The 24195-nt window shown below is 48.0% G+C and overlaps 2 protein-coding genes and 2 long non-coding RNA genes across 4 annotated transcripts; 2 read left to right on the top strand and 2 right to left on the bottom strand.

The window, feature by feature from the left end:
• Nucleotides 1-7485: 7485 nt before the first annotated feature.
• LOC128075717 (histone H3.3A) lies at nucleotides 7486-13552 on the bottom strand. The gene is made up of 4 exons (XM_052672715.1): nucleotides 13421-13552; nucleotides 12093-12247; nucleotides 11076-11229; nucleotides 7486-8137 (listed from the first exon to the last, which is right to left on the bottom strand). Exons 2-4 carry the CDS (start codon nucleotides 12218-12220, stop codon nucleotides 8009-8011), a joined length of 411 nt encoding a protein of 136 aa, XP_052528675.1. The 5' UTR covers nucleotides 12221-12247; nucleotides 13421-13552; the 3' UTR covers nucleotides 7486-8008.
• On the top strand, nucleotides 8644-12064 carry LOC128075737 (uncharacterized). The gene is made up of 4 exons (XR_008204088.1): nucleotides 8644-8974; nucleotides 10479-10546; nucleotides 11352-11424; nucleotides 11799-12064. It is a non-coding gene; the product is annotated as an uncharacterized LOC128075737 (long non-coding RNA).
• A 76-nt stretch (nucleotides 13553-13628) lies between the features above and the next one.
• Nucleotides 13629-14174, top strand: LOC128078246 (uncharacterized). The gene has a single exon (XM_052678274.1). The coding sequence runs from the start codon at nucleotides 13629-13631 to the stop codon at nucleotides 14172-14174; it is 546 nt and encodes a 181-aa protein (XP_052534234.1).
• A 473-nt stretch (nucleotides 14175-14647) lies between these two features.
• Nucleotides 14648-22235, bottom strand: LOC128075749 (uncharacterized). Its single transcript, XR_008204096.1, has 3 exons — nucleotides 19731-22235; nucleotides 18024-18190; nucleotides 14648-17930 (listed from the first exon to the last, which is right to left on the bottom strand). It is a non-coding gene; the product is annotated as an uncharacterized LOC128075749 (long non-coding RNA).
• Nucleotides 22236-24195: the final 1960 nt, after the last annotated feature.

Genomic DNA, 24195 nt, shown 5'->3' with positions numbered 1-24195 from the left:
ATTTAGCACTGTGTACTGGAAGATTAAGGCAGAGCATGAAACTTTATCCCAAACCTTCCCTCGCCTTCCTTCTGGTTGCACACTGACAGCCTTTCAGGGGTACCTGGCTCATGGAAACAGTGGCTGCTGGGCTTGAAGTACACGAAAATATTTGGATTGGTGATACTATGCGTGCAGAGATCTCACTGGGTATCCTAGGAGACAGGGAATCACAAGGAATGAAGAAAAAGGTGTCACTTGTTCTTTGTAACAAGTTCTGTTCCTGGCCTTTACCCATCCTGCAGTACCAGTGCTGTCATTTGCCCTCCCTCCCTCTTTTCATTTAGTGGGAAGGAGGGACACGAGCTGCAAGATGAACAAACCCATGTGCTAATACAAGGCACTCAAGGCCTCTCTGCTCTTTGCAGTGCAGGTGTAGATTACAGCAGAGGGCTCAAACACTCATAACCTTGGATCTGATTTCTAGACTGTGCTTAGTAGTGTGCCTCTGAAGCAGCCTATAAAACACCTGGAAGTTATTTGTGTCCTGCTTGGGGATGTTCCAACAGGATTGCAAAGCGAGTGCATTACAACTAGCAGAGGTTTGTGTGACACTTAAAACCCTTTTACAGTTTGGTTCTGGTTTGCAGAGAACAGGAGACTTTTTACCCTTCTAAAAAAAAAAAAAAAAAGTGTTAAAGTTCAGCTTGCTTTATGTGTGTAGGGATGAGGGGTCCAGTTCAAGTGTGATGAAAGGAAGAGCAGGGTGGGAAGTACTTTAGTGCTATTGGCCTTTGCAAAGCATAGCTACTCTGGGGCTTAAAAGAAGGCTAGTGAAAGTGTGGGCCATCTCCTGAAGGGAAAAGGAGACTTGGTTACACTGACAGTGGAAAGGCTGAAGTACAGGATGCCTTCTGTATCTCCCCAAGACTGGCCTTCAGGAATCCCAGATCTGGGCCGAAAGGCTGGAGCCAGGAAGATGGACCCTTAGTGGAGGATGATCATATCAAGGAATACTGAACTGGACTTCCATGCGCCCGGATGGGATGCGCCCACAAGTGCTGAGGGAGCTGGCAGATGTCACTGCAAGGCTACTCTGTAATCTGTCATCGTGGCAACTAGAAGTGCCCAAAGTCTGGAGGAAAGCAGATGCCCCATCTTCAGAAAGGCCAAGAAAGATGACCTGGGGGCGAACAGGCAGGTCAGCTTCATTTTGATCCCTGGGAACGTAATGGAACCATTTCCGAGCACACAAGGGAAAAGAAAGTCATAGACACAGCATGAATTCACAAAGGGGGGAAGTCTTGCTTGACCAACCATCAGCCTTCTTAGCAGCAAAGGCACGTTGCTGACTTGTGTTCAACCCAGTGTCCTCCAGGACCCCCAGGCTCTTTCCTGCAGAGCTGCTTTTGAGCTGGGTGGCCCCAGGGGTTGTTGTGCAGATGCGGTGCTTTGCCTTCTTGAACTCCATGATGTTCCTGTCCGCTCAGCCTGTTGAGGTCCCTCTGGATGGCTGCATCGCCCTCTGGTGAGTCAGGCAAGTCCCATAGTTCTGCCACCAGCGCTTCACACGGAGCAGCTGTCGTTTGTACCATTAGATGGGGCTGTGGTTAAAGAATCAGGATTTGAGAGTTGCAGCTTCAGAGCCAACAACCTGCCTTGAGGAAAAGTGGAGACGATGAGTCTCTGCCCATGTTCTGCCTTCCCAGTGCGGGGTGGGAATTTCAGAGACCTGAGGCACCACAAGAGCAGTGGGCCTGCCAGCCATGGAATTGGCATTGGTTCCCCGGGGGAAACCTGCGTGGGTTTGAGGTAAGCCAGTGTGCTGTGCCTGCAAAGCACCACCTTGAGGGATGGTTTGATCACAGGACATTCCTTCCCCAAGGGCTCACGTGCTCAGGATGTGAACATCAGGGTGAGTAAGAGTAGGGGGGGGTCGCCATGGGAATACCTCTACCACGGCTTTTTGTTGTGCCTGGGCACAGGGGGATTTCTGGAGCACCAGCAGGGCCTGAAAGTTATTTTGTGTTTTGGTGTTGGTTTTTTTTTGTTTGTTTTTTTGTTTTTTTTTTCATTGGCTGTTTAATCCCAAACAAAGGAAATGGCAGGAAAAGCCACAGTGTTGTCAGCAGCAGCCAGGCTTCTGGCAGCGCTCCCTGCTACCTCCATTATTTCACAGCCACATCCCAACAGCAGGCAGGAGGGAGAGGAGGCTCTGTCCTGCCCCAAACCTGTCCTGCTCCTCTTTGCCGGAGGGGCAGAGGGTAATGGGGGGCATCCCTTGGAGCAAGGGCTGTGCTGGGACCCCCAGAACCACCAGCAGCCTGGCCATGGCGAGCAGGAAAAACAATAGGAAGTGGAGACAAAGCCTTTCTGCTGTGTCTCCAGAGCCGCTTTCCGCAGGGGAAGCTGGGGCAGTTTTCCAGGCGCTGGGGGGCTGGGATGGGCTGCACCTGGGGCCTGGGTGTTCCCACAGGACAGCCACCTCCTCTGCCCTTCTCATCTTCAGGCCTTGTCACAGCCAAGTGGCACTTGGGAGGCAGGACAGGATGGGAGGTGTCACTGCACTGCACCAACATGTGAATAAGCTGTAAGGCAATAACGGTTAATGCTTTAGTTGCGTCAAAAGCTCTTTTTTGGAAGCACCCTGGTGTCAAGAATGCAACATGGTCATATCTTGTTAGAGGTCTCGCAAGGCCCTCTTCCTCCTGATGCTGGAGCCTTTCGTGACCAAAAGGCACCTCAGTCTTTCAGGCAACTATTTTGGATCCCACTGGTGTCTGCTTTGTGTTCCTAGCATGCCCTGCTGTCCTAGCTAGGTGCTGAAGATGCTCTGTTCCCAACAGCTGACAAAGAGGGACAGGGGCCCAACTGTGAAATGTGTTGTCGTGGTTGTGACGTCTGGTTATTAAAGACGCAAGGAGAGGGAGCATGAGGGATTCCTCCCAGCTACCTCCATGGATGTCACACTGCTTAAAGCAGCATGGGTAGGAACAGGAGAGAGGCTGCTGGAACCAATTGTGCTGGGATGGGCTCTGAAGCAATGAACCTGCTGCAAAGGAAGGATGACCCCTTCCTTTGCACAGCCTCAGACCAGCGCTGGGAAATATGGGAAACCAGCTCTGCTTTGCATCGAGGAGTGAGCCACCTCCTTCTTGCAGTGCACAGTCAGGTTAATGAGGCCACATTTACACATTAATTAGCTTTTGCTTAGTGCCTAGAAACTCCTGGTGTACCCACAGCACTTGGCACATCCCAGTGCCCATGTGCAGGAGCAGGATGGTTCCAAGTTGGGTCCAATGGGCTGTGCCCCTCTGAGCCATGCTGTGTAACCCTGGAGAACAGCATGAGGAAGACAGGGTCATGCATGGCCCCGGGTCAGCTGCAGCCACAGAAGGCACAGGGCAGCCTGATGAGCTGCCCTCCTGAAGCAGAGGGTAAAGGAACCATAGGAGAAAAATAGGTGGTAGCTGCTTCGCTACACACTGATTTCCCATGAGAATTAATTAACTCTAGTTAAGATACATATGTTTTTTCATGGAATTATGCTTCAGTTAGGGCCAGCTGCTTGCTAGTGCCATGTGGAGCCAAAACTCTCAGTGCGTGGGGTCAGCTTGCCCCTCCCAAACCCCTTGTGGCTGCTGCCTCCAGCACTGCGCACACTGCAGGGCTGCAGGAATCAGCAACGCTGGGTCTGTCAGCCAGCAGAGCACTGTGCCATTTGGGTTAAAAAAAAAAAATCCATTTCCTCAGCTGCCTTTTAAGTAAAGTGGGTGTACTTCCTGCTGTTTGAAGCTGTTCAGTAGGGCAATTACATTTTTACTGACATCTACACTAACAGTGAAAGCATCAGGGAGCTCAGTGCTGCTCCTGGAAATAGAATTCCACAGGCAAGGGCTCCCATATCTGCCCCAAGGAGCCCCAGTACAACCTGCCCTAATACCTGCACCCTGCAGAGGGGTGACAGCAGTCACCTTGCTTTTAGGTGAGAGCAGGGAAGGCCTGGTGGTGATGCAGTTTGCCTTAGGGGCCCTGCCCTGGGGTATTGCAGAGCCTCCACAACCTGCAGCGGCACCTTAGAACCAACAAACTGCTGTTAAACCAACGGCAGAAGTGGCCAGTGCAGATAGTGGTAGGACAAGAGTGCCCTTTAAATCACAGCTCTGCCTTCCTCTCACGTGTGCTGGGCAGGGATGTGAAGGCAGAGGGAAAGAGTGCCTGATGCCAGACTGCCTGGGAAGACTGCTGAAGTTGGGCATTTGTAGTTGCTACTTGTCAAACCCCATCTTGCAGAGTTTGAGGCACCTCAACCCTGAGGAGCTTGCAAAGCACTGGCTGGAATCACTGTGACAGGGGCCTGCTTTGGTACCTAATGAAAGAAAATGGGAAAGAGGGCATCATTTGGACACAGCTTCCTGAGGAGGGACAGCAGAGGATGGGAAAAGGTAGGGGAGCTGCTATTCATCCTCCACCACCCATGCCCCTAGTCTGTGATGCTGGTGTCACATGTGTCACCAAACACCTGGCTTGAAAATAGTTTACTTCACTGCTGTGAACTTCAAGGCTCCTCTGTTAATGTTTATTAATTTACTGAATAAATAGCAGCAAGGTTCAGTACTGTCTGTGGCTTTGGCTGCTTCTACAGCATTCAAAGCAATTAGTGCCATGAAAGCAAATGGTCTATTTAGTGGGGGAATTTGTAGGGTAGAAATGAGATGAGATTCCTGAACAGATGTGCCCTCCTCTAGCAGGATGCAGCGCATGGTAGGCCTCAAGCTGACACCAGGCAGAACCCCTCCCTGCCTTCCCCAGCTGGTTGTGGTATCAGAGCCAGTCCTCTAACTCCACAACAAGCACAAGGAGCTGCCAATTTAAAGTATTTTGTCTGCCAGAGATGAAAAAGAGGAAGGATTCCTTTGTTGTGGGGGCAGGAGGTGGCACCAAAATAAAAACACTCCCCCCAGTTCTCTAAAAGGAAGCAAGTGCCTCACGTAAGAAAAAAGCCGAGCCTCCAGTAAAGGGCACAGTGGCAGTCCTGCCCCAGTCCTGCACTGCTCCCTACCTGCTTTGTGGCTGAGCCAAGGCCTGAGGTCTCAGGGCTGCACATGCTTGTGCCTGGCAGCTCTCCCAGCCCTGCACTGGCTGGCAGGGACTGCTGGAAGCTGCCCAGCCTCCAGATGCAGCTCCTCAGCAGGAGTTGGTCCTGGGGTGCAACCAGCTGGGGGCTCTTTCCTTTATCCAGGGCTCCGTTCCTCCCCCAGTGGCACTCGCACAGCCCTGTGTCAGCCTGGCAGCCTTTCCATCGCACGGATCATAACATCATAAAAATGATTTGGGTTGGAAGGGACCTCAAAGCCCACCCAACCCCAGCCGTGGGCAGGGCTGTCCCCCCACCAGCTCAGGCTGCCCAGGGCCCCATCCAACCTGGCCTGGAGCACCTCCAAAATAACTAATTTTGAAAAAGCAAAGTCACCTTTCATACCATCCTTCCCCCTTGGTCCCCACCTAACCAGTATCAAGCAAGAGACCCATCTGAAAGCAGACTCTTCGGACACATCAGAGGTGAGATGGTGTGGTGCACTCAGGGCAGGGCATCGAGAGAGCTGGAGCTTAAATAATTTCTTCTGTGACACAGCGGAAAAAAATCCACTAAGAATGAAAATCCATCAAACTTGAGAAGACAAACGAGGACCAGAAATGCAGCAGCCAAAGATTCTACAGGAATAAAACCAAGACAGCACATCTGGTCTCAGTAGGCATGTGCCCATGGCACCTCCAGTGCCCTGACTGACTGAATGCTCCCAAGTAGCAGTGCCTACATCTGAGCTGTAGCACCGCATGCTTAAGCACTGTCGCCTATGTAATTCCTGATTCCTGACCAATCTTTTGGTCTTTTCCCTTAGGAATTCCTCTGGCTTGATTTCCTTACCTGCACTGTCACTGTCCCAAATCTCTCTTTCAAAAGGAGGAAGTCAGTATTTCATTTGCATACCAGAATTTCTAGATTTATTTCTCTAATCGAGATACAAAAAAAAAAAAGAAAACTTCAGTTCCTTTATCAATGCTTCCACATTAATAAAAGAACAACTAATTATTTTTAACAGGGCTGTTACCAACTTGACAGGAGCCCAATCTCAAATAAGTTGAACCTCAGTTACTCACCTTTTGTATGTGCTGTTCTGGATGCTCCCGGACAAGTGCTCCCAATTTTTACTTTGTGGCTATAAACTGCTTGGCATCAGAAGTGTGTGATCACGTTTTGCCTAGCATTAGTTCTCAAAATGACAAACTACTCCATTAAAACAGACTTTACACAGCGCAACCCTGGCAGACAGCAAGTTATGAATAATGTGATTTATTCTGCAATTTTGGGCTCTGTTCAAGATACCAAAGCAGAGAATACTTCTCTGTTAATCCTCTTTGGAAATCTTCAGACAACCTCACTCGGGTGCTTAGAGCTCACTCAGAATTTCTTGAAAAGTTAGCAGCTAACAAGCTTTGCAGGGAATCTCAGCACAGAGGTGAAATCCATTCACTGCCTACGTTGTTTTCTTCTGTGCAACTCACTGTCTGTAAGAGACACCAAGAAACACACCACCTAACTCATTTTCAGACTGGTCACCAGAATCCATAACCAAGTTTCAGGTAAAAAATTACAGCCGCATTTGAACAGAATGTGACTTCATGTGAACATTTCTTCACAGCGACTTTCACCAGTGATTGCAGGGAGGCATATAAGAAAAATTAAGTTTCAAACATATGTTCCTGTCTAAGTACTGCTTCTATAAAGTACTCTGACTATGAAGAAAAACCACCACCACCAACAAAAACACCATTACGGTTTTAATTTTGGGTGGTCCTGAGCAGAGCCAGGAGCTGGACTCAGCAATCCCTGTGGGTCCCTTCCAGTGTGGGATATCCGTGGTTATGAAAGTGTCTTTTTGATTAGAGCATACAACAGGCACTAATTGCGCGTGGGCTCAGCTCTCAAATGTGCTGGAGGATGTCAGTGAAACAGAAAGGAGGCAGTCAACCAAGAAGCCAATACCTACACACCAAGAAACCAGATAACGGAGTGTAAAAAGCTTTAATAAAAGCAAACAAAACACAGCTTACACTGCCTGCACTGTCTGGTGAACCATGAAGAACAGAGAAGGTTCCAAACTTGCCGTTAACGCAAATAAGAGAGGAATCTGAACAGCAACACAGCTTTCTTTTCCTCAGCTCTATCACTAAGTTAGGGAGCTCGTTTCAGCTCCAGACTCTACCCAGCAGTATATACACCAAGCTTGCAGACAGATTTAAAGCTCAGATTTAAACCATGACATATGCAGTACTTCAGCCAAGGTAGCAATTCTTGTTTGTTTCCTAAACCTACTGGAATTACTTGGGCCACAGATAGAAGAGAAAAACGGAAGGGAAAAGATGCAGCCAGATGCAGAAGGGTAATTTTTTAATCAGATATAACCCAAATGTAACGTTTAAGAATCAAGACTAAAACCAGGCATCATTTAATGTATTTTAATAGCAAACTTACAGGAACAGCACAGAAGACAGACAACATTAAAAACATGTACTTGCATGTAGGACAACTCAGTTAGAAAAGTATAGTGAATGGATGGAAACTACTGTATGATAAAAATGCTACAAACACCATTTAGTTGCCATTGGTAAGAAATTTACTTGTTTAAAAAAATCCAAATGCTGGCATTGTCCAGAAAAATTTGACAGGCTTATTTATACTTTTTTTTTCTTTTTTTTTTATAAAGTTGAATTGTTGAAACTTGTTCACTCAGACTTTTTTTTTTGACCGCATTAAATGTTTTGTCCCCTCGTTTATATTAAAAATCCACACACAAATGAAAATGGAAAAAAACTTGCCAATACCCAATTCTGTCCCCTATTTTTCCATTTGCAACCATATACTTAGGTACCTTTTAACCCCATGGAAAAAATATCTAACGTTCATTACTACCAATAACAGGAAGAAGATTTTGCTTCGAGAATGACAAACCCATCACGGTGAAGTTTAGGCACGCTCCCCACGAATGCGGCGTGCTAGCTGGATATCTTTTGGCATGATTGTGACACGTTTGGCATGGATAGCACACAGGTTGGTATCTTCAAACAGGCCAACCAAGTAGGCTTCACTTGCCTCCTAGTATAGAAGAAAAGAGTAAAGAACACTTTCACTCTGTGAGTATGAGGAAGAGGACAATTCCAAGTACAACATAACGCGGTATTGAGTTTCTATCTCTATTAATACACATCTAAAGGTTGAGACTGCCAAAGAAAGAAAAGTCACCATTTTCACGTCAACTGTCAAATAACACCCATGTCAAAGCTGTGTACTATTGCCATTGGGTGAGGACATCCTCTGGAACACGACTGAATAAACGCTGTGACAGCACTCACGAGATAAGGGGCCGTCTTATCAAAAGGTGAGTTTGTTTAGGAACTTCTCTTTTTAAAGGCTGGCTTACACCATCTGAGTTACTCGTCTGCTCTTCCAGAGTAAGAGCTGCTGAGCACCACGTGCAATTGGCTGTTGCTAGGGAAAAGAGGAGGCGTTCTTTCACAAGAGGCAGTTAAGGCACACGGCTCCTCGCTGCAGGATCTGTGGCTACTGAGAAGGTTGCTTAATTCTAAAGTCACAAACTAGCAGAAAAAACCACATGGAGAATTGTTAGATGTAAGGGGACAACACCTTTAATTCAGAAACTTCTTCCATCACCAAAAGCAGGACAGCAGTCTGAAAACCACCACTAGACAGCTCTCCTTTTCCTACAGTCTCTTCCTCCCGATAATCACAGCCTAAACCACTGATTAACACCTGAAGACAAGACCCAATCAGCCCTGGGAGTACAGGTGAAGGCAATTCACGCTGAGGTGGAGCCAGGCTCCACCTCTACTGAACCTCATTTAAGGGCTTCCAGCCACTCTGGAAAGGTCTCCTGGAGATCCCTTCTCTGTGAACCTAGATCCTTGGAGACAGGTGAGCAATCTTTTCTTTGTAACATCTTCCTATTCTGCTGGTCTTTCTACCATTACACTCCATAAGCATTATCCACTTGTTTGGGGCATGGAGGGCACAGCCCTGTTAATACAGAAGGCTCTCACACTTGTGAATCCCAGGGCCAGCACCTCAGGAATGAAAAGGACAGCCCCAGTCCTAACAAAACTACAATCCTGTCCTTGTTACTATGACACTGCAGGCAGGATCTGGGGTTAGACAGATGCTCGCTTAGACCTAATTATTCTCCTGGCTCACTTTAAGCTTGCTGCTAATTAGGCCTAGCACAGCAATGGCAACTGTTTCGACGTTCTCAGGTCGATTCAGAATTCCAGCATCTAACAACCTCCTAAGAAACATGCCAGCATGACTTGGCACACAGGGTGAGCGGGCAGAAACGATGGGGTTAACTTCCAGAAAGAAGACTGAGATCCATCCTCTCAGAATGCATCCAAAGCAACAGCTTATGTGAGCTACAAAAAACCAATTAAGTTACATGCAACATTAAATTAGAAGAAAAATATTTACTGCAGATGAGGACTGTAGTATTAAGTTACTTGATATTCTGTGTTATTCCAACACAGTTCTGCTAATTCACTACATGAAAAGGTAAGAAACTTCACCAAGTAAACCATACATAAATAATACAGGACTGAAAGGGTTAAGGCTGGGCTTGTTTTTCTTTTTCTGAAATATGCAAGTAGGAAGCACTATGAATATTCCACAAACAACTTCTATACCAACAACTGCTTAGTGCACAACCTGGAACATTCAAGCTAGTATTCTGAAGATGCATCAACTACGGTCTAAATGTTGGCAAGCACTTCCAGTTTAGAACAAAACAACACAAACGCATCAATAAACCTCAGGATGGAAGAATTACCATATTCACAGCCAGGAGTGAAGTCAGAACACCAAGAAAAAGCAGCAACCTTGGAAATGCATGCAGTCACCTTTCAAAGCTAAGTATGTGCTCAAGTTCGTAGGACTTCATGGTGCACATTTTGGCCCTTTCCATGTGGAAGCCAATAGTCAGAAAGAGAGCTACTCTACAGAAAAGACAAGATGCTCTACAACTAGGTTTTGGAATCAGGAATATACTTCTGTCATGAGAAAATTCTTTCACTCTCATAAGAACAAAGCCTTGGAGGAGATCTAACAAGACCAAACCTTTGGGCACTTGATTTGGGAAGCACAACCACACAGCTGGAGTCCATCAGTTTTCAGAACAGACGGAGCAAAAGGAACCTCAGTAGAACTAACTGAACAGGAATACTGAGTTCTAGGTAGCTTATACTAGACTCAGACTGCCAGGAATTTGGCTCAGGAGGAGCAATCAATGCTTCACCCTCAACATATTTTAAGTTATTTAACTAACACAATAAAAATATTGTGCTTAGTATAAACCACTTTACACAAATACCCATTTCATCAACCACTTTTAGATGTGGCTCAGCGAGCTGTTTTTCTTTAACCTGAATTTCAGGACATCAAGACATTCATTTGGACAGACTGGAACAAGTTCTACTTTCAACACTTTCCATTCTTCCAAAGGTAAGACGTTTGTTCATGTTTGGAGCTTAGGGTAGATGGATTTGTCTACAGCGTCTTATTAACTGTGCTACTCTTTTGCTGGGAGAAAGGGCGGGATGGCAGGTTAAATAAGATACATTGACAGCTGTTATAAGGAGCTGCTGACCTGTCACTATATCATTTTAGCTGCGGCACCTGCAGACCAACATCAAGTCAACTGTAAACAAAGGATGCACGTTACGGTGCGTCCTCCATGTTGGAGCTATGCCCACCACAGCACAATGCAGCTGGAGCCAACCATAAAATCCAACTGCCCAACAGGACTGGTGGGGCCGAGCCCTGCCTTCCATTTCTGAGTTAGGGTGGGAGCCTCCCTGTTGCAGCATTCACACTAGGAACAGTAGTGTCCTCACAAGTACCATTTTTTTGGAAACCTCTCCCAGTGCTCTTGCAGATCTCTGGGAAAGCAGATGGGTGCGTGCTTTAGCACAGCTTCTTCAGGGAGCTGTTAAGTGCCATCAGGCGAGGTGCTGCTCCCAGTACCACTTACCTGCAAAGCACCGATAGCAGCGCTCTGGAAGCGCAGATCTGTTTTGAAGTCCTGAGCAATTTCACGCACCAGACGTTGGAAGGGAAGTTTGCGGATCAAAAGTTCGGTAGACTTCTGATAGCGCCTGATCTCACGGAGAGCCACAGTACCAGGCCTTTAACAATAGACGATAAGAATTTTAAAAAGTGAATTAGTATTCAAAACATAATTCTGCATCACCTTAAGAAGGTTCATGACCTAAACTGAATTGAACATAAAAAACACATGTAATTTTAGGGGACGGCAGAGACCTGTGGAGATCATCTTGTCCACCCCCTACTTCAGCAGTTCGCCACAGGAGGGCACACAGGTGAGTGTCCCAGTGGGTCTTGAGTATCTCTATGGAAAGAGACCCCCACAGTCTCTCTGGGCATCCTGTTCCAGTGCTCTGTCAACACACTGCTTTCATTAGAAGCATCCTGGTGGCAGCCACAGGAACTCGTTTTCCCTTTCTCCGTCACTCACCACTCATCTGCGTGCACTCCCACTGTCCCAGTAGCATCCCTCCCCTCACGAGCACAGGACAGCATCAGGCCACCAGAGGTCCTGATCATAGCGATCAGGGTGCTGGGCACGCGTCCTGACAGTACGCGGCAGGCTCAGCACAGCGCTGTCAGTTAGTTCGTGCAATGACCCCAGAGCCACCATCCCCGCAGTCATTCTGACAGGTACACACGCTCGCAGGGACACGTTTCTTCCTGCCTGATGACTTCACGCCGTGTCAAAATTCCCGGAAAGAAAAAAACGTATCTGCCGTATCGCGCAGCCCGCATCAGGAGCGGTGTTATTTCCCAGCGCTCATCTCGGCGCTGCCACTACCGACAGCACGCCCTTCTCCCGCTAACACTGATTTCCGCGGACGCTCCGTCCCGCCCGGCCCCGCTCCCCCCACGCCGAACTTTCTCCGCCGCCCGGCCCGCCCCAACCTTCCCCCCCCCGCAGTCGAGCGGCGCGGTGCCGCCGGGTGGCGCTGCGTACCGGTAGCGGTGCGGCTTCTTCACCCCGCCAGTAGAGGGCGCGCTCTTGCGGGCCGCCTTGGTGGCCAGCTGCTTGCGGGGCGCCTTGCCGCCGGTGGACTTGCGGGCGGTCTGCTTGGTACGGGCCATGCTGCTGCCGACGTCGCTGCCTTACACCTGCCGCGACAAGACGCCCGCCTCACCTCGCGGCCGGGGCGCTTTCCCCCCCGCCCTGCCTTGCCCCACCGCCCCACCCGCTCGCGGGGTGCGGGGGATGGCGGGGGGGCGGCCGCGCCGCCGGCCCGCTCCGCCCAGCGGAGCCGTTAACCCCAGAGCGCCCTCCCGCTCCTCCCCCCTCCCTCCGGGAAGCGGCGGAACCCGCAGCCCCCCCCCGGCCGTCGCGAGCGGCGGGGGGCCGCGGTGCGGTGCGGCAGGGCACCCCCGGCCGGCTCCTACCTCCCCTTCCCCCTCCCCGAGCCGGCCCGCGCCCCTCTCCCCCTCCCGCCCCGCGGCCCCACCGAGCGAGCGAGCGAGCGGCCGACGGGCGTCCGCGGCGCCCGAAGGGCGGGGGAAGGGCCGGGACGAGCACGAAGGGAGAGGGCAACTTTCGGGGGGTGGCGGCCGGGCCCCCCTCGCTCCGTGCAGGAGAGCCTCCCGGCAGCGCCCCGCTCCGCGGCGCCTCTCGCGGGCGAACTCCGGCGTCGGCCGCAGCGCAAGATGGAAACAGCCGCCGAGCGCAGCCCCGCGCCGAGCAGGAAGGGATCTGTCGCCAAAAACGAGGCGCGGAACCCCGCCGGCGGCTCCGAGCCGCGCGGGTGCCGCTGGAGGGGGGCGGCGGAAAAGTTTGCGCTCGAAAACCCCCAAATCGCGGCGCGTTGGGGCCGTTCCCGGAGCGCGTTTCTCTGCCTCCCGATCGTTTTTTATGCGATAGGGGGGAAAAAAAATATGGTCGGTGACCAGAGAAAAGAGACAAGATGGTGAAGCTGAGCAACAACCGCGGGGAGCGGGGAAGACGGCGGCGGCCGGGAGGTCCCGGGCGGCCCCGGCGGCGCTCCGCCGCCGCTCCCCGGCCCCGATGCGGGGGGACGCGGGGCCCGGGGCGCCGCCGAGGGTCGGGGGAGGCCGCCGAAAGGGGAGGAGGGGGGGGTCCGGAGCGGGGCCGAGCGGGGAGCGGCGCCCGCGCGGAGCGGGGGTTCCGGCGGAGCGAGCGGCGACGCGGGGGAGCGAAGGGGAGGGCGGCGCGGGGCGGCGGCGGCGGGGAGCGGGCCGCGGGGCACCAAAAGTTTGTGGGGAGGGTCGGGGGGCGGCGGGGCAGCGGCGGGGGGGCGCGGGGCGCGGCGCCGCACTTACCCCGTCCGCCTGGGCGAGCGCGGCTGCCGTGCGGGAGGGAGGGAGGGAGGAGGGCGGGCCGAGGGCGGGCGCGAGGAGGAGCCGGAGCTGCGGCGGCTGCTGCTGGCGGCGGCGGCGGTTGCGAGCACAATTGAAAGATGGCTGACCGGAGTGGGCCGGGCCGCCGCCGGGCCGCGCCCCCGCCCCGCCCGCCGGCCAATGGGGCACAATGGAGGGAAGGCTCCGCCCCGGCCGAGGCCCCGCCCCCTCCCTCGGCGCCGTGTGTACAAACACAAAAGGCACGCCGCGCGCCGTGGGGGATTCCCGCCCCCGCCGGGCGCTTAACGGCCGCGCAACGGCGCCCAGCGGCGCGCGGAGCCTCGCTGCGGAGGGCGAGGGGGAAAGACGAGACTGGCGGGGAGCCGGACCCGCCCAACCCGCCGCTCGCGGAGCTGCGCGGAGGAGGGCGGGAAATGGGCGAGAAGCGGCCGTGCCGCCCCTGGGGTCCGGCCCGGAGCGCGCGGTGCCGTCCCTCACGAACGTGCGGGCGCCGCGGGCAGCCCCCCGCCCGGCCCGGCGCCCTCTGCCGCCGTCCCGCCGCCCCGCGCCGCCATTGGCCGAGCGCCTGGAATTCCGTGACGTGGCGACGCGGCGCCCGCCCCCCGGCCCGCCCCTTCTGCTCGGCGGCCTCGCCTCGCCTGCCCTCTTTTCCCCGGCTCGGCAGCTGGCGGGAACGCGCCGAGGGCTGTCGCGGAGCTTCGGTCCTCGGCTGTAGGAAATGAGATTAGGGTGGGGAACGGCTGGCGCGGGCTGCGGCCAGGGACTGAAGCGCCGCCGGGCAGAAGGAGGCACGTTGCGATGGGAAGTTGTGTGGGATGCGGGAACGCTTCCCGCAGGAAGCCGCCATCCAGCGCAGGGGGCAGAGCCCGTTCGCATTTGGGCTCTGTCCGCGTTTTCCAAAATACTTTGCTTCCTTGGGAAGCTCGCTCCTATCCTGCTGAGGAGGTTCTGGCAGGGAAAGGCGTGCATTTCTCATAACGCGTCTTTCAGGCGGCCCCCGGCCCGCTCCAACACCAGCAGAAAGCTTCGGCCCCGGCTGGCGTCTCGTGCTCTTAGCCAACATCATCCCCGTGTCGCTGCTGGCTGCAGGCAGGTTCGCAAACAATGGCAGCCGCTTCCCTCTGCGGCAGCACAGGTTGCAAACCCCAGGGTAGATGAAGCGCACCTCTCCTGCTGTTGTTCGTACAAAGGAGAAGGTGTGAGCTCAGAGTACAACAGTTTTCAAACGACACTGCTTGCATCGTTAAGAAATGTTTGAAAAAGGTTTTCACTCTAAAAGACGTTCAGTTTGTTATATCACCACACAAAGTCCAAGCGGCCTCTGATCAAAGAAGAAATCTCTGTTTCCCACCCACACAAAAAGCACAAACCAAAAATGCAAACCGCTTTGCCTAGCTCCCACTCAGCAGACAGAGAGAGGTTCCCTTCCCGTTACCCACGCAGGGCGAGTTTGTGTTGTTACCAGTTAGCATAACAACTTCTTCACGGTGAGGGTGATGGAGCACTGCAACAGGCTGCCCAGGGAGGTCGTGGAGTCTCCTTCTATGGAGAAATTCAGCACCCGTCTGGGCGCCCACCTGTGCAGCCCGCTTTGCACAGGGGTTGGACTCCTGAAGATTGAGGCCTTTAATTCAGCCTCCAGCTCTGTAGTTCCTCTCTTGGAAAGACTTACCCAGTGTTCAATCCCCCTGAACACGTTTGCCTATATATATGTGCTACTGCCTCTTAATTCCCTGCACATCATCAAGGATTCTCATATTATAATCTCATTTGTACTGCCTATTATAACATGCACACGCTGCTGGAACTCATCTATCATCCTTCTAATGAGGTCCTACGGAACATGAAAGAGTAAATAACATTACATAAAACAGCACTAATTCTTTCTTTTCCCTGGTCTACCGAGTTTCCTTTGGAGGAAAGAGTGTTACACAGGAAACCTGTAAGAAAATACTGTAATGACATCCCAAAGTTCCATTCCCTTTTAATTCGTTTGGTTGTAAGTTTTATTTACAATAGCCTTTAAAAGATGCTTAGTATTTTAATATCCTTTAAAATATCAAGTCCATTTCCTTTTAAAGACTGGAAGTTAAAAACAGCTGTAATTGCCTGATGCACAGCTAAGAACAGAGTTTGAGATGCGTTAAGGTTCACCGTAGCTGTAACCATTGCCTCCATTCTTACTAATCAGCTTTGAAGAGCTTGGGTACAATAGTTCCTTATCTTTGGGTGGAAACAGCACATTGAATATTTCCCCCCCAAAAAACATCATTCCAATTATACTGACATTGTAAAAACCCTCAACAGAAATTTAAGTAGCTTTTTAAACAACTATGTTTCATATTTTCTCCCTGACTCACACACTTAGAACTGGATAATTACACTCTCTTTTGTTACAACACATGAGATGATAAAGGAAAATGATAACAATACAGACAGGACTGCACTTTTACACAGTCAAGAACCTCCCCTCATCAACAGAACCTCCCCTTCTTAATGTCTCTGTTGAGCTTATACCTTTTTTCTTCCTTTTCTAAGCAGCACTATGCTATTTTTCACGCACTTAGGCAGACATTATCAGTCTAGAGTGCACTGAAGAGTTAAATGAAGCAGGAACAGAACTCCAGTAAGAGCCAGGGAATAGTGTTCAGCAGATTGTTGCGCGGTGGTTGTACTCACCAAAGACTGGAGATGATACAGCAGACTTTCTGTGATTTTCAGATGAAATGTAACCAAATGGCATAACGTATTTTGGAAATATGCTATGAACTTTTAATATGAAGCTATGTTACAGCCAACGACAAATAAAGAGAGTTCATTTCCTCTAATGGTAATACAGGATTTTGGAATTTACTGTACCTAGCTGAGTTAGTTTGCATAGATTTCAAGCAGGTTTTTGCAAGTCTTTCTGCAGCTTAGGGAAGAGCAATTGTCCTGGGGAGCGTCTCCTCCTCCATTTACAATACCACAAAATTATTCAACTCTTTCTAGCCCTCCTGGTTCTTCACACATGACTACCTTATCATAACAACCTTCTTCATCTTTTAAAAGCACTGCATAGTACTGCGGAAGGAACTAGATAGCTGGTGGCCTTCATCCTAATGGAGACTACTGTAAAATCTTTTATGTCCTGGTACTTTTGTGTTGATAGATTCATTAAAGCTGTCAAGGGGAAACAAGCTGCACAAACTCTAATTGGTTCCAAATAAGATCCCCGCTACTACAATGATTTATTTTGAGCTCCTGTTGTAGTAGAGTTTCATCAAGATGATTTGCCCTAAGACTCATACATGCTGGCAAATAAACCCCTGCAGGCTTGCATTAGGGAGGAGAAAAAAACGGCTCACTGTTTTCCACCACCCATTAGGCTCACATTGGCCTCATTTTGCAGTGCTGTTCCTGTAAAGGATGTCTTTTTTTTCCACACTGGTGCCGTATCTAGCCCATGCTGACACTGCCTTTAAAAGCTCTTTCTGTGAGCTACTATTCTTGACAGAACTAAAAGAGTAGTATTATTTATTCCATTTCTTTGCTCGGTGGGGTAATCTCACGAGATATGAATCTCCTCTTCATGAGGGCCCTAGGGATAGCAGCTGGAGTGAAACTCAGCCATGCTTTAATACAATGCAGACAACACCAAGCATAGTACTCAGGCTCCAGCAGCAAAGCAAAGCATCTGGTATGATGCCCGATATTATAATTTATTTGTGACAATATTTTGTGGAAGAGTTACATTCAAAATGGATCTGTTTCTTCCATGTAAAACCTCATAAACAAGACTGTCTTGAAATGGCGTTGATGCTTCACAAGCCCACCTTGTGAATCTACTGAGAAAGGTTTTCAGAAATGAAATTATTATTCTGAGGTCTGATCCTAGCACCACTGTGAGGTGTTCTGCCATATCCTGTCTTTCTTAACAAGTACTCCCAAATCTCAAAGCCTACTTTGGGAAGCCTAGTCTCCTGAGTGACAGCAGAAAAGGGAATGAGAAGGTGGAGTGGCATACAGAACATTGACAGCAAGGAACATTAATTAAGTTCCTTTCAGTCTTAGGAGGCTGCAGAGTTTGGGGGGGTTTAGAGAAATAAAAGCTTCCTATTTTCCCAACATTCTCAGTAACTCCCATACTTTGTAGTCTATACTTTACTGTGTCACATTTTAAAATCATCTTTATTCATTTCTCCTCCTTTTTTCCAATTTGCATCTCACGAGGCATCTCAGTGCGAAAACTACAGTTGCTGTTAACAGTGCTTGATGTTACTGCTGCTTGGTAGAGTTTCCAAATCCTCAGAAACTTATCCAGCATAATTCACATCCGAGTCCTTTCTGGACTAACTTGTCCTTACTATACATTGCTGAGTATCTTCGATCCCAGCTGAGATTTAAAGGATTTGAAGGTATTGAGCTCTTAATCTGGCTTAATATGACTTCAACTGTGTTCCCAAAGACAGGAACCACAGTTAAAAGCTGTCTTAAAAAAAAAAAGAAAAAAAGAAGATGCTTCACATATGCCTGCTGCTAGAGCAAGAATTAGAAGTTCCAGGCTTCCAAACACACTCCATACCTTCCAAGTCTCATTCTCTTTGTGGGCACTGCAAAGGCACCTTCACACGGCCCAGATGCTTTAAGAGCGTTCCGTGTTCCTTGGTGTATGAGAAGAATTTTTCAGGCAGCTCCAGTTCTTCCTATTTGACTTCCATGTCTTAGCTGGTTGCCAATAAGCCCTAAATCCTTTCAGACAGGTGATAACATCAGAAGTTCATCTTCTATTTTTGAATGCTGAAGAAAATGTCAGGCAGCTGTGCTTGCAGAGACAGGTTTGATTCCCTAACAGCTCCAAAACCCACCAAAACAAACAAACAAGCAGCAGAAGGCAAACGAGAATGCACAAACTTAGGGTGTTTTTGGCAAACCTTATGTTCTCTGGGGACTGACTACAGTTTTGTTATGCTAACTCCTGGTACTAATGCTTAAAGCATACAAGCAATGTTATGATACTAGCTGAAATCTAGCCACCAAAGTGGTGAACATCAGCTGAGTTTAGCATGGAATACAGGGCATGGGTCTCAAGACAAAGGCAGGGAAGAACCACTGAACACCTCAGCAAAAAAGCTGCAGGAAAGGCTGCAAGTGTCCTCTGGGCTATAAGGTTTTCAGGCACAGCTCCCATGCTGGCACTGTGTCCTACATCCAGCAGAGGGGCTGTGCTTACACAGGCTAAACCCCTACTGAGAGAGAGAATACTTTATCCAATGCTACTGAAGTCAATGCCTTTACATTGAAGTTCCACCCTTTAGCCTGGCTCTGACCCACACGGAGCATTCCTGGGAGATGCCATCATTTCCCACCTGCAATAGGCACAAAGGACCCTTCTCACTTGGCTTGCTGAAGAACGAGCAGGCTATCTGGCACTACCCAATTTTGGTACGTGGCTCAGAGAGCCATGAAGATCAGCCACAACTGCAGCATTTAAGATGCTTGGTTATGACTCCCCCAAGATCGTTTTATAGAGAGCCTGTGCGGGCAAAGGGCTGCAGTGCACACCATGCAGTGAACTTGCTTCTGCAGACCTGAGACAAGGTGACGCGGCTCCAGCGGCACAAAGCTTCTTTTGACAAACTGTTCCTGTGATTTCCTGCTCCAACAGAACAGTGTGTTGGGGGAGAGCAAAACAAAACAAAACCAAAATAAACAAAAACCCTAACAACAACCGCCATCACCAAGACTTTCTGGCTGTGACTTTTACACACTGGCACAATTTGTTCATAGCACTACTTTCAGAATCAAGCCGTCTGACACCAACTTCTAGGCCAGAGGCCAAGCTGGACAGGAAAACGAAGGAAAAATATGCACAGCAGTGTCACTGTCTTGTCACTAATGTTCAAAAGCAACCGTACGGGGACACGATTTTTCTAAGACTCACATACATGTGTCTTAAGAAAGATCCTCAAGGGGCATACCATTCTGTACTGTAAATTCCTCATAGATGACACATGATTACTTCTGTTTTGGAAAGGATTAGAAGAAATACTGAGAGCAGTCTGGGGTACACCGATGATACTCCTAACACCATGCTAATTACAACAACATGTGTGTGAAAAGTTGTATAAACAACACAGCAAACTATTCCAAAATCAAGCAAACAAGAATCTACTCATGGCTGTAATGTTATAAAGTCAGTGTTTCCCAAGATTGAATTTATTGTATAAAAACAAAGAAAAGCATCCCCCCCCCCCCCAGAAGTGTTTCTTCTAAAAAGAAAAACATGCACCTGTCATTATCCATTTGCAGGTCCTCTTCAGGATAGCAGAATTATCTCTAAACCAGAAGATAAGTATTATTATTACAAAAAAGTTGTCTGAATGTATGTGGCACTCATTACGAGCTGGCTGAAAGGAAGCCATATCAAACTCAGCATTCAAAGAATGAGGCTTCTCTATACTGCAGACTGGATCCTTCAGTTAAGACACTTCTCCCTGAAGTCAGTAGAGCTTTGACAGTGGTCAATAGGTGAGGATCTAACTCACTGTTTCATCAAGGGGTGAACAAATTGGTGATGTGATCTGCTTTAAATGAGATTTATGAATACACACAGTATGCCATGCCCCATAAACAGACTGCTAGCCACTCGTTACCTCTGCTGAACATAACTCAAAATGAGGGCATACCTGTTTAAAGCACTACTTTAACTTTTTATCTTTTTAGATAGGTTCTCTGTGCTCCTCCTTTTGCTGCTGTGCTTTCTCTCCTTCAGTTTCCTTGTAGAATTTCCCGAGGTAAACCGAAAGCAACCAGACGTGGGTGGGGTAATGTAATCTGGGAGCTCCTCCCAACTACTGGAAATGCAACTTCAGTTTCAGCAAGGAACATTTCCAAATCGACTTCCGTCTCAGTTGAAAAGAAAATGAGAATACCTGATCTCTTTTCCCTTTTTCCACCTCAGCGGATCGTTTCAAGAACAGTGTGATTTCTTCTGCTCTTGGAGCTTCTAGTTATTGCAAGCAACGTCACAATTGGATGAAAAGCTCACATGGTAAAGGCACGCGAACGTTCAATCTCTGCTGTTTCTTAAGACTTTATAGTATAGAGGTCAGACACATTTATTCATGGAACACATTTCACCCTGCTCTCTCTTAGCTTTGGACTTTTTTCAAAGCTGCCAAACATTCAGATGCCAATTAAGAAACCAGAATCCAGACTTTAAACGGAGATTAAGTAATTCGGCAGTGTCTCTACAAGCTATAATTAAAAGCAGTTAGCTTCATTACAGGGAGAGCAGAGGTATGGAGGCAGAGACCTACATTTGGTATTGTTTTCCAGTAAAATATACTGTAAACAACAACTAGCCCATTCATTTCTCCCCCACTGCATTCGGTTAAAATTGATCAGAACAGATCAAATCTAAGCACTGAAACTAATAAGTAAGAGGCAATGTATGAGGTTAAGGAAATACCAGAATCTGACAGGCCAGGAAGTATCAACTGCAGTATTACCTGGGCGTCTAATTAGCCGATTTATCTCAAATTATTGCTGCCAAATTTAAAATGATCATTGACAACACAAGCAAGGCAGACTGTGGTGCTGATACTCACGGCCAAACAAAAACAAGCCTTAGTTTCTCAGGTTCGATATTTGCATGCGCAGAGCGGTACATGTTTCTGTGAAAAAAAGCCCACTTTCCATATTCTTGCATAGGATGAAGACAAAAGTACGTCCACAGCAAAGGGAGTGCTGTGATGGTCAAAAAAAAAAAAAAGCAGTTATTTTTAAATCTTAACAAGTATCTGCATCATCACCAACTGTGGTCTATAGGGAGAATAAATGTAGTTATTCATCACAGACTTATTTGGAGATTGATATGTAGGCGTTCACCGTGAGACAATAAGCAGATCTAACAGTCGCCATTGCATAATACAGGGTCATACAAGTAATGTGATGTCTCTAGTTCTCCCCCAGCTGCTGCTGACCCAGTATCAGGTATCATATGCACTGTCTCGAGCCATTGTGCTGATGACACAAAAACTGAAGCAGATGACTACTGAAGCTTGGCAGGAAGCTGCACCTGCAAATACCAACTTAGATTCATTAGGGTTAATCGCATTTTTGTCAAACACTGTGATGTCAGTATCTGAAGTAAAAAGTGTTCCCTTGTGTCATACAGCTGCTTACTTATTGTTCTGAGAATATGCATGCACAGGTTTCTTTTCATGCTGTCCTGACCTTCATGCAAAAATAACATGAAAGTGCATAAAGTGTTTATGGTTTGCAAATATACTATCTGCAACTTACACATTGGGACACCATGAAAACGTAAAAGAAAATATAGCCAGGTGAGCCAGTCTCCACATACATTACAGAATGTGACAGACTGTCTAGTAGATGGAAAACCAGTTCCTAAAAGATAGGTTTTCAAGTTCTTTCAATGGCTTCCGTTTTTTAACATCTGTGCACACTTACAATGTTGTAAAAGGAAAATGCACGTCTGTTTCACATTGTAAGTGATACACTTAAGAGCGAGAAACGTTGAATTCTTATCAGTACAACTTCAGACTCAATGTTTGTTACGCTGAGCATCTTGGTGAACAACCATTTCCGTGCTCTTCCCTACCACAGGCATCTTGTATGCACACATTAGAAGTGATGGGCCACTGAGTATCTCTCAGCACTGAGTCTTGCATAATGTGATCCTGGTCTTGAGTGGGGCCGTTATCAGCTGCTGTAAAGTGCTGCTACTGCTATTAAAATGCAATATACTGGAGGAAATAATGAGGATGAGTGAATGAATGACCAAGTAGCATTTTGATGGTTATGTATCTCATGGTTTCAGATACTGAAAAAGAAAATCCCTCTGCTGCACGTTAGATGAAGTAACAGATTTTAAGCAGAAAATAGTCCAACATATTGCATGTAACAGACCATGAGGCCACACTCAGTAACTCAGACATCGCATGCAAGGAATGAAACAAGGAAAGAATGGGTGCTCTGAAAATGATACCAAAATAATACAGAATTTTAAATTCTAGCCTTGTTCCTGCCACTTACTTGAGAAAGCAGTATAACCAGTTTGCCTGAGTTTCACTGTTTAAAAAGTCAGAGTGCTTCCTTATTCCACAAGGACAGTGTCAGGTTTAATTAATTATGTCTGTAAAATCTTTTCTAAATGAAAAGTGTAGGCATGATTTATTAATTAACTCTGAAACACCACTGCACAATCAGAGACTGATCACTGTTTTATCAAGAGGATAACATTTTAATAAAATATATCTCAAACTGGAAATTACAGTAACAGCCTTTTTGACTTATTTAGATTTCTTTTGTGGAGAGCAAAGCAATAGATTTTTGATGAGTTCTAGGAATAGAAGGGTAATCAAGAACAAGAGAAACAGGAACACTCAACCAGCCCTTCTACTGCCATGAATGTGGTACCAGCTAAATGGCATTGCATAAATCATGAGAATAGGGACTGTACACCTAGTGCTGCTGCCAGACCAAGCTGAAAGAAAACTACTCTTCTACCTATTAGATGTCACCTGTAGCCTGATGACTTGCAGGGATCCGTGCGAGTCACTTACATATAGCCATCCAGAACTGCAGTGTGGCATTAATAGCTTCAAATTACCTGCAAGTGACAATGTGTGATCTATAACGGTCTTGATTTATGTTGTGATGGCTCCACTATTGTCAGCTCTCAATTTCACAGGTGCATTGCAGCGGTAGGATGCATCTGCAGGCAGGATCCATGCGTCAGAGTTATGAATGACTGTTTGCTGCAGTGGACACAAGTGGCACCTCTTTTTTGGTGCTCTTTTCCCTGCGAGGAGCTGCCATCACAGGGATATTGTCCTTCAGTCAATACTGAATTCATCAGCATGGATGTAAGAGTAGTACAAAATATTTAGACAAGACGTGGATCAAATGACCTGTGAACTACACTGACTCAAGCATATCTTCCGGACAGCCCCGTGGCCCAACTCTTTCCTGGACAACTCCATCTATTCTTTGGCCTGTACTGGCAAGCTCCACACCCTCAGTGCCAACAGCCCAAGTTTCACAGTAGGAAATGAATCATGCTCTCAGAATGCAAACTGCAATCCTACAAACCTAAGAAAAAAGCTATTCATCTCTCATATACCAGCATCACTCATGTATTGCCTACTATGTTTTAATCTGATATTATATAGGAATAAAAATGCCCAAATTTGCCTAGTGGCCAATGTCCCTGCCTGTGGCAAGGGGGTTGACACCAGATGATCTTTAAGGTCCATTTCAACCCAGGCCATTCTATTATTTTCCGATTCTATCAGATCTACCAGAATTCATCATTAGATGTCATTCCAAAGATTAAGTACATGATTATAAATGAAATTAGTAACATCAGGTGATTTGAAATACAGTGTAGGTTGAACTGGAGCCCAATCCAGGACAAAATAACCACATCTCTTCCTAGCTACACAGATATCAGGTTTGTACTGCTGCAATATGGCATACAATTCAGCAACACCACTTGCTCCAACAGGTAAGACATAAGGGATTGTCCTGCCTGGCTGAGAATACTTTGTGAAAACACTGCAGCTAAAACGAAAACAGTGTAACAACAGTGGGCCAAGTTTGACTTGTTAGTTGGTCAGAACAAGCATATTACCTTAATTAATTACTCATTTGTTTATGTGAAGTCCACGCTTGCTGGTCACAGCATCTCTCTGCTTCTGAGTTTCTCAGCTTTCTCTTTTTTGCCA

This window comes from Tympanuchus pallidicinctus, unplaced genomic scaffold (genome assembly GCF_026119805.1).
Source record: "Tympanuchus pallidicinctus isolate F22 unplaced genomic scaffold, pur_lepc_1.0 scaffold1, whole genome shotgun sequence".
NCBI lineage: Eukaryota > Metazoa > Chordata > Aves > Galliformes > Phasianidae > Tympanuchus > Tympanuchus pallidicinctus.
The sequence above is the reverse complement of the archived record's forward strand: the minus strand, read 5'-3'. Positions and strand labels throughout refer to the sequence as shown.

What these genes read in the sequence shown, in the direction of transcription:
- LOC128078246 (XM_052678274.1), top strand. Translation starts at nt 13,629, where the DNA reads ATGGAGGGAAGGCTCCGCCCCGGCCGAGGCCCCGCCCCCTCCCTCGGC.
- LOC128075717 (XM_052672715.1), bottom strand. Translation starts at nt 12,220, where the DNA reads ATGGCCCGTACCAAGCAGACCGCCCGCAAGTCCACCGGCGGCAAGGCG. An exon ending in AAGAAGCCGCACCGCTACCG is followed by an intron (nt 11,230 to 12,092) that starts GTACGCAGCGCC and finishes CTATTGTTAAAG; the next exon opens with GCCTGGTACTGTGGCTCTCC. An exon ending in CTGCTATCGGTGCTTTGCAG is followed by an intron (nt 8,138 to 11,075) that starts GTAAGTGGTACT and finishes CTTCTATACTAG; the next exon opens with GAGGCAAGTGAAGCCTACTT.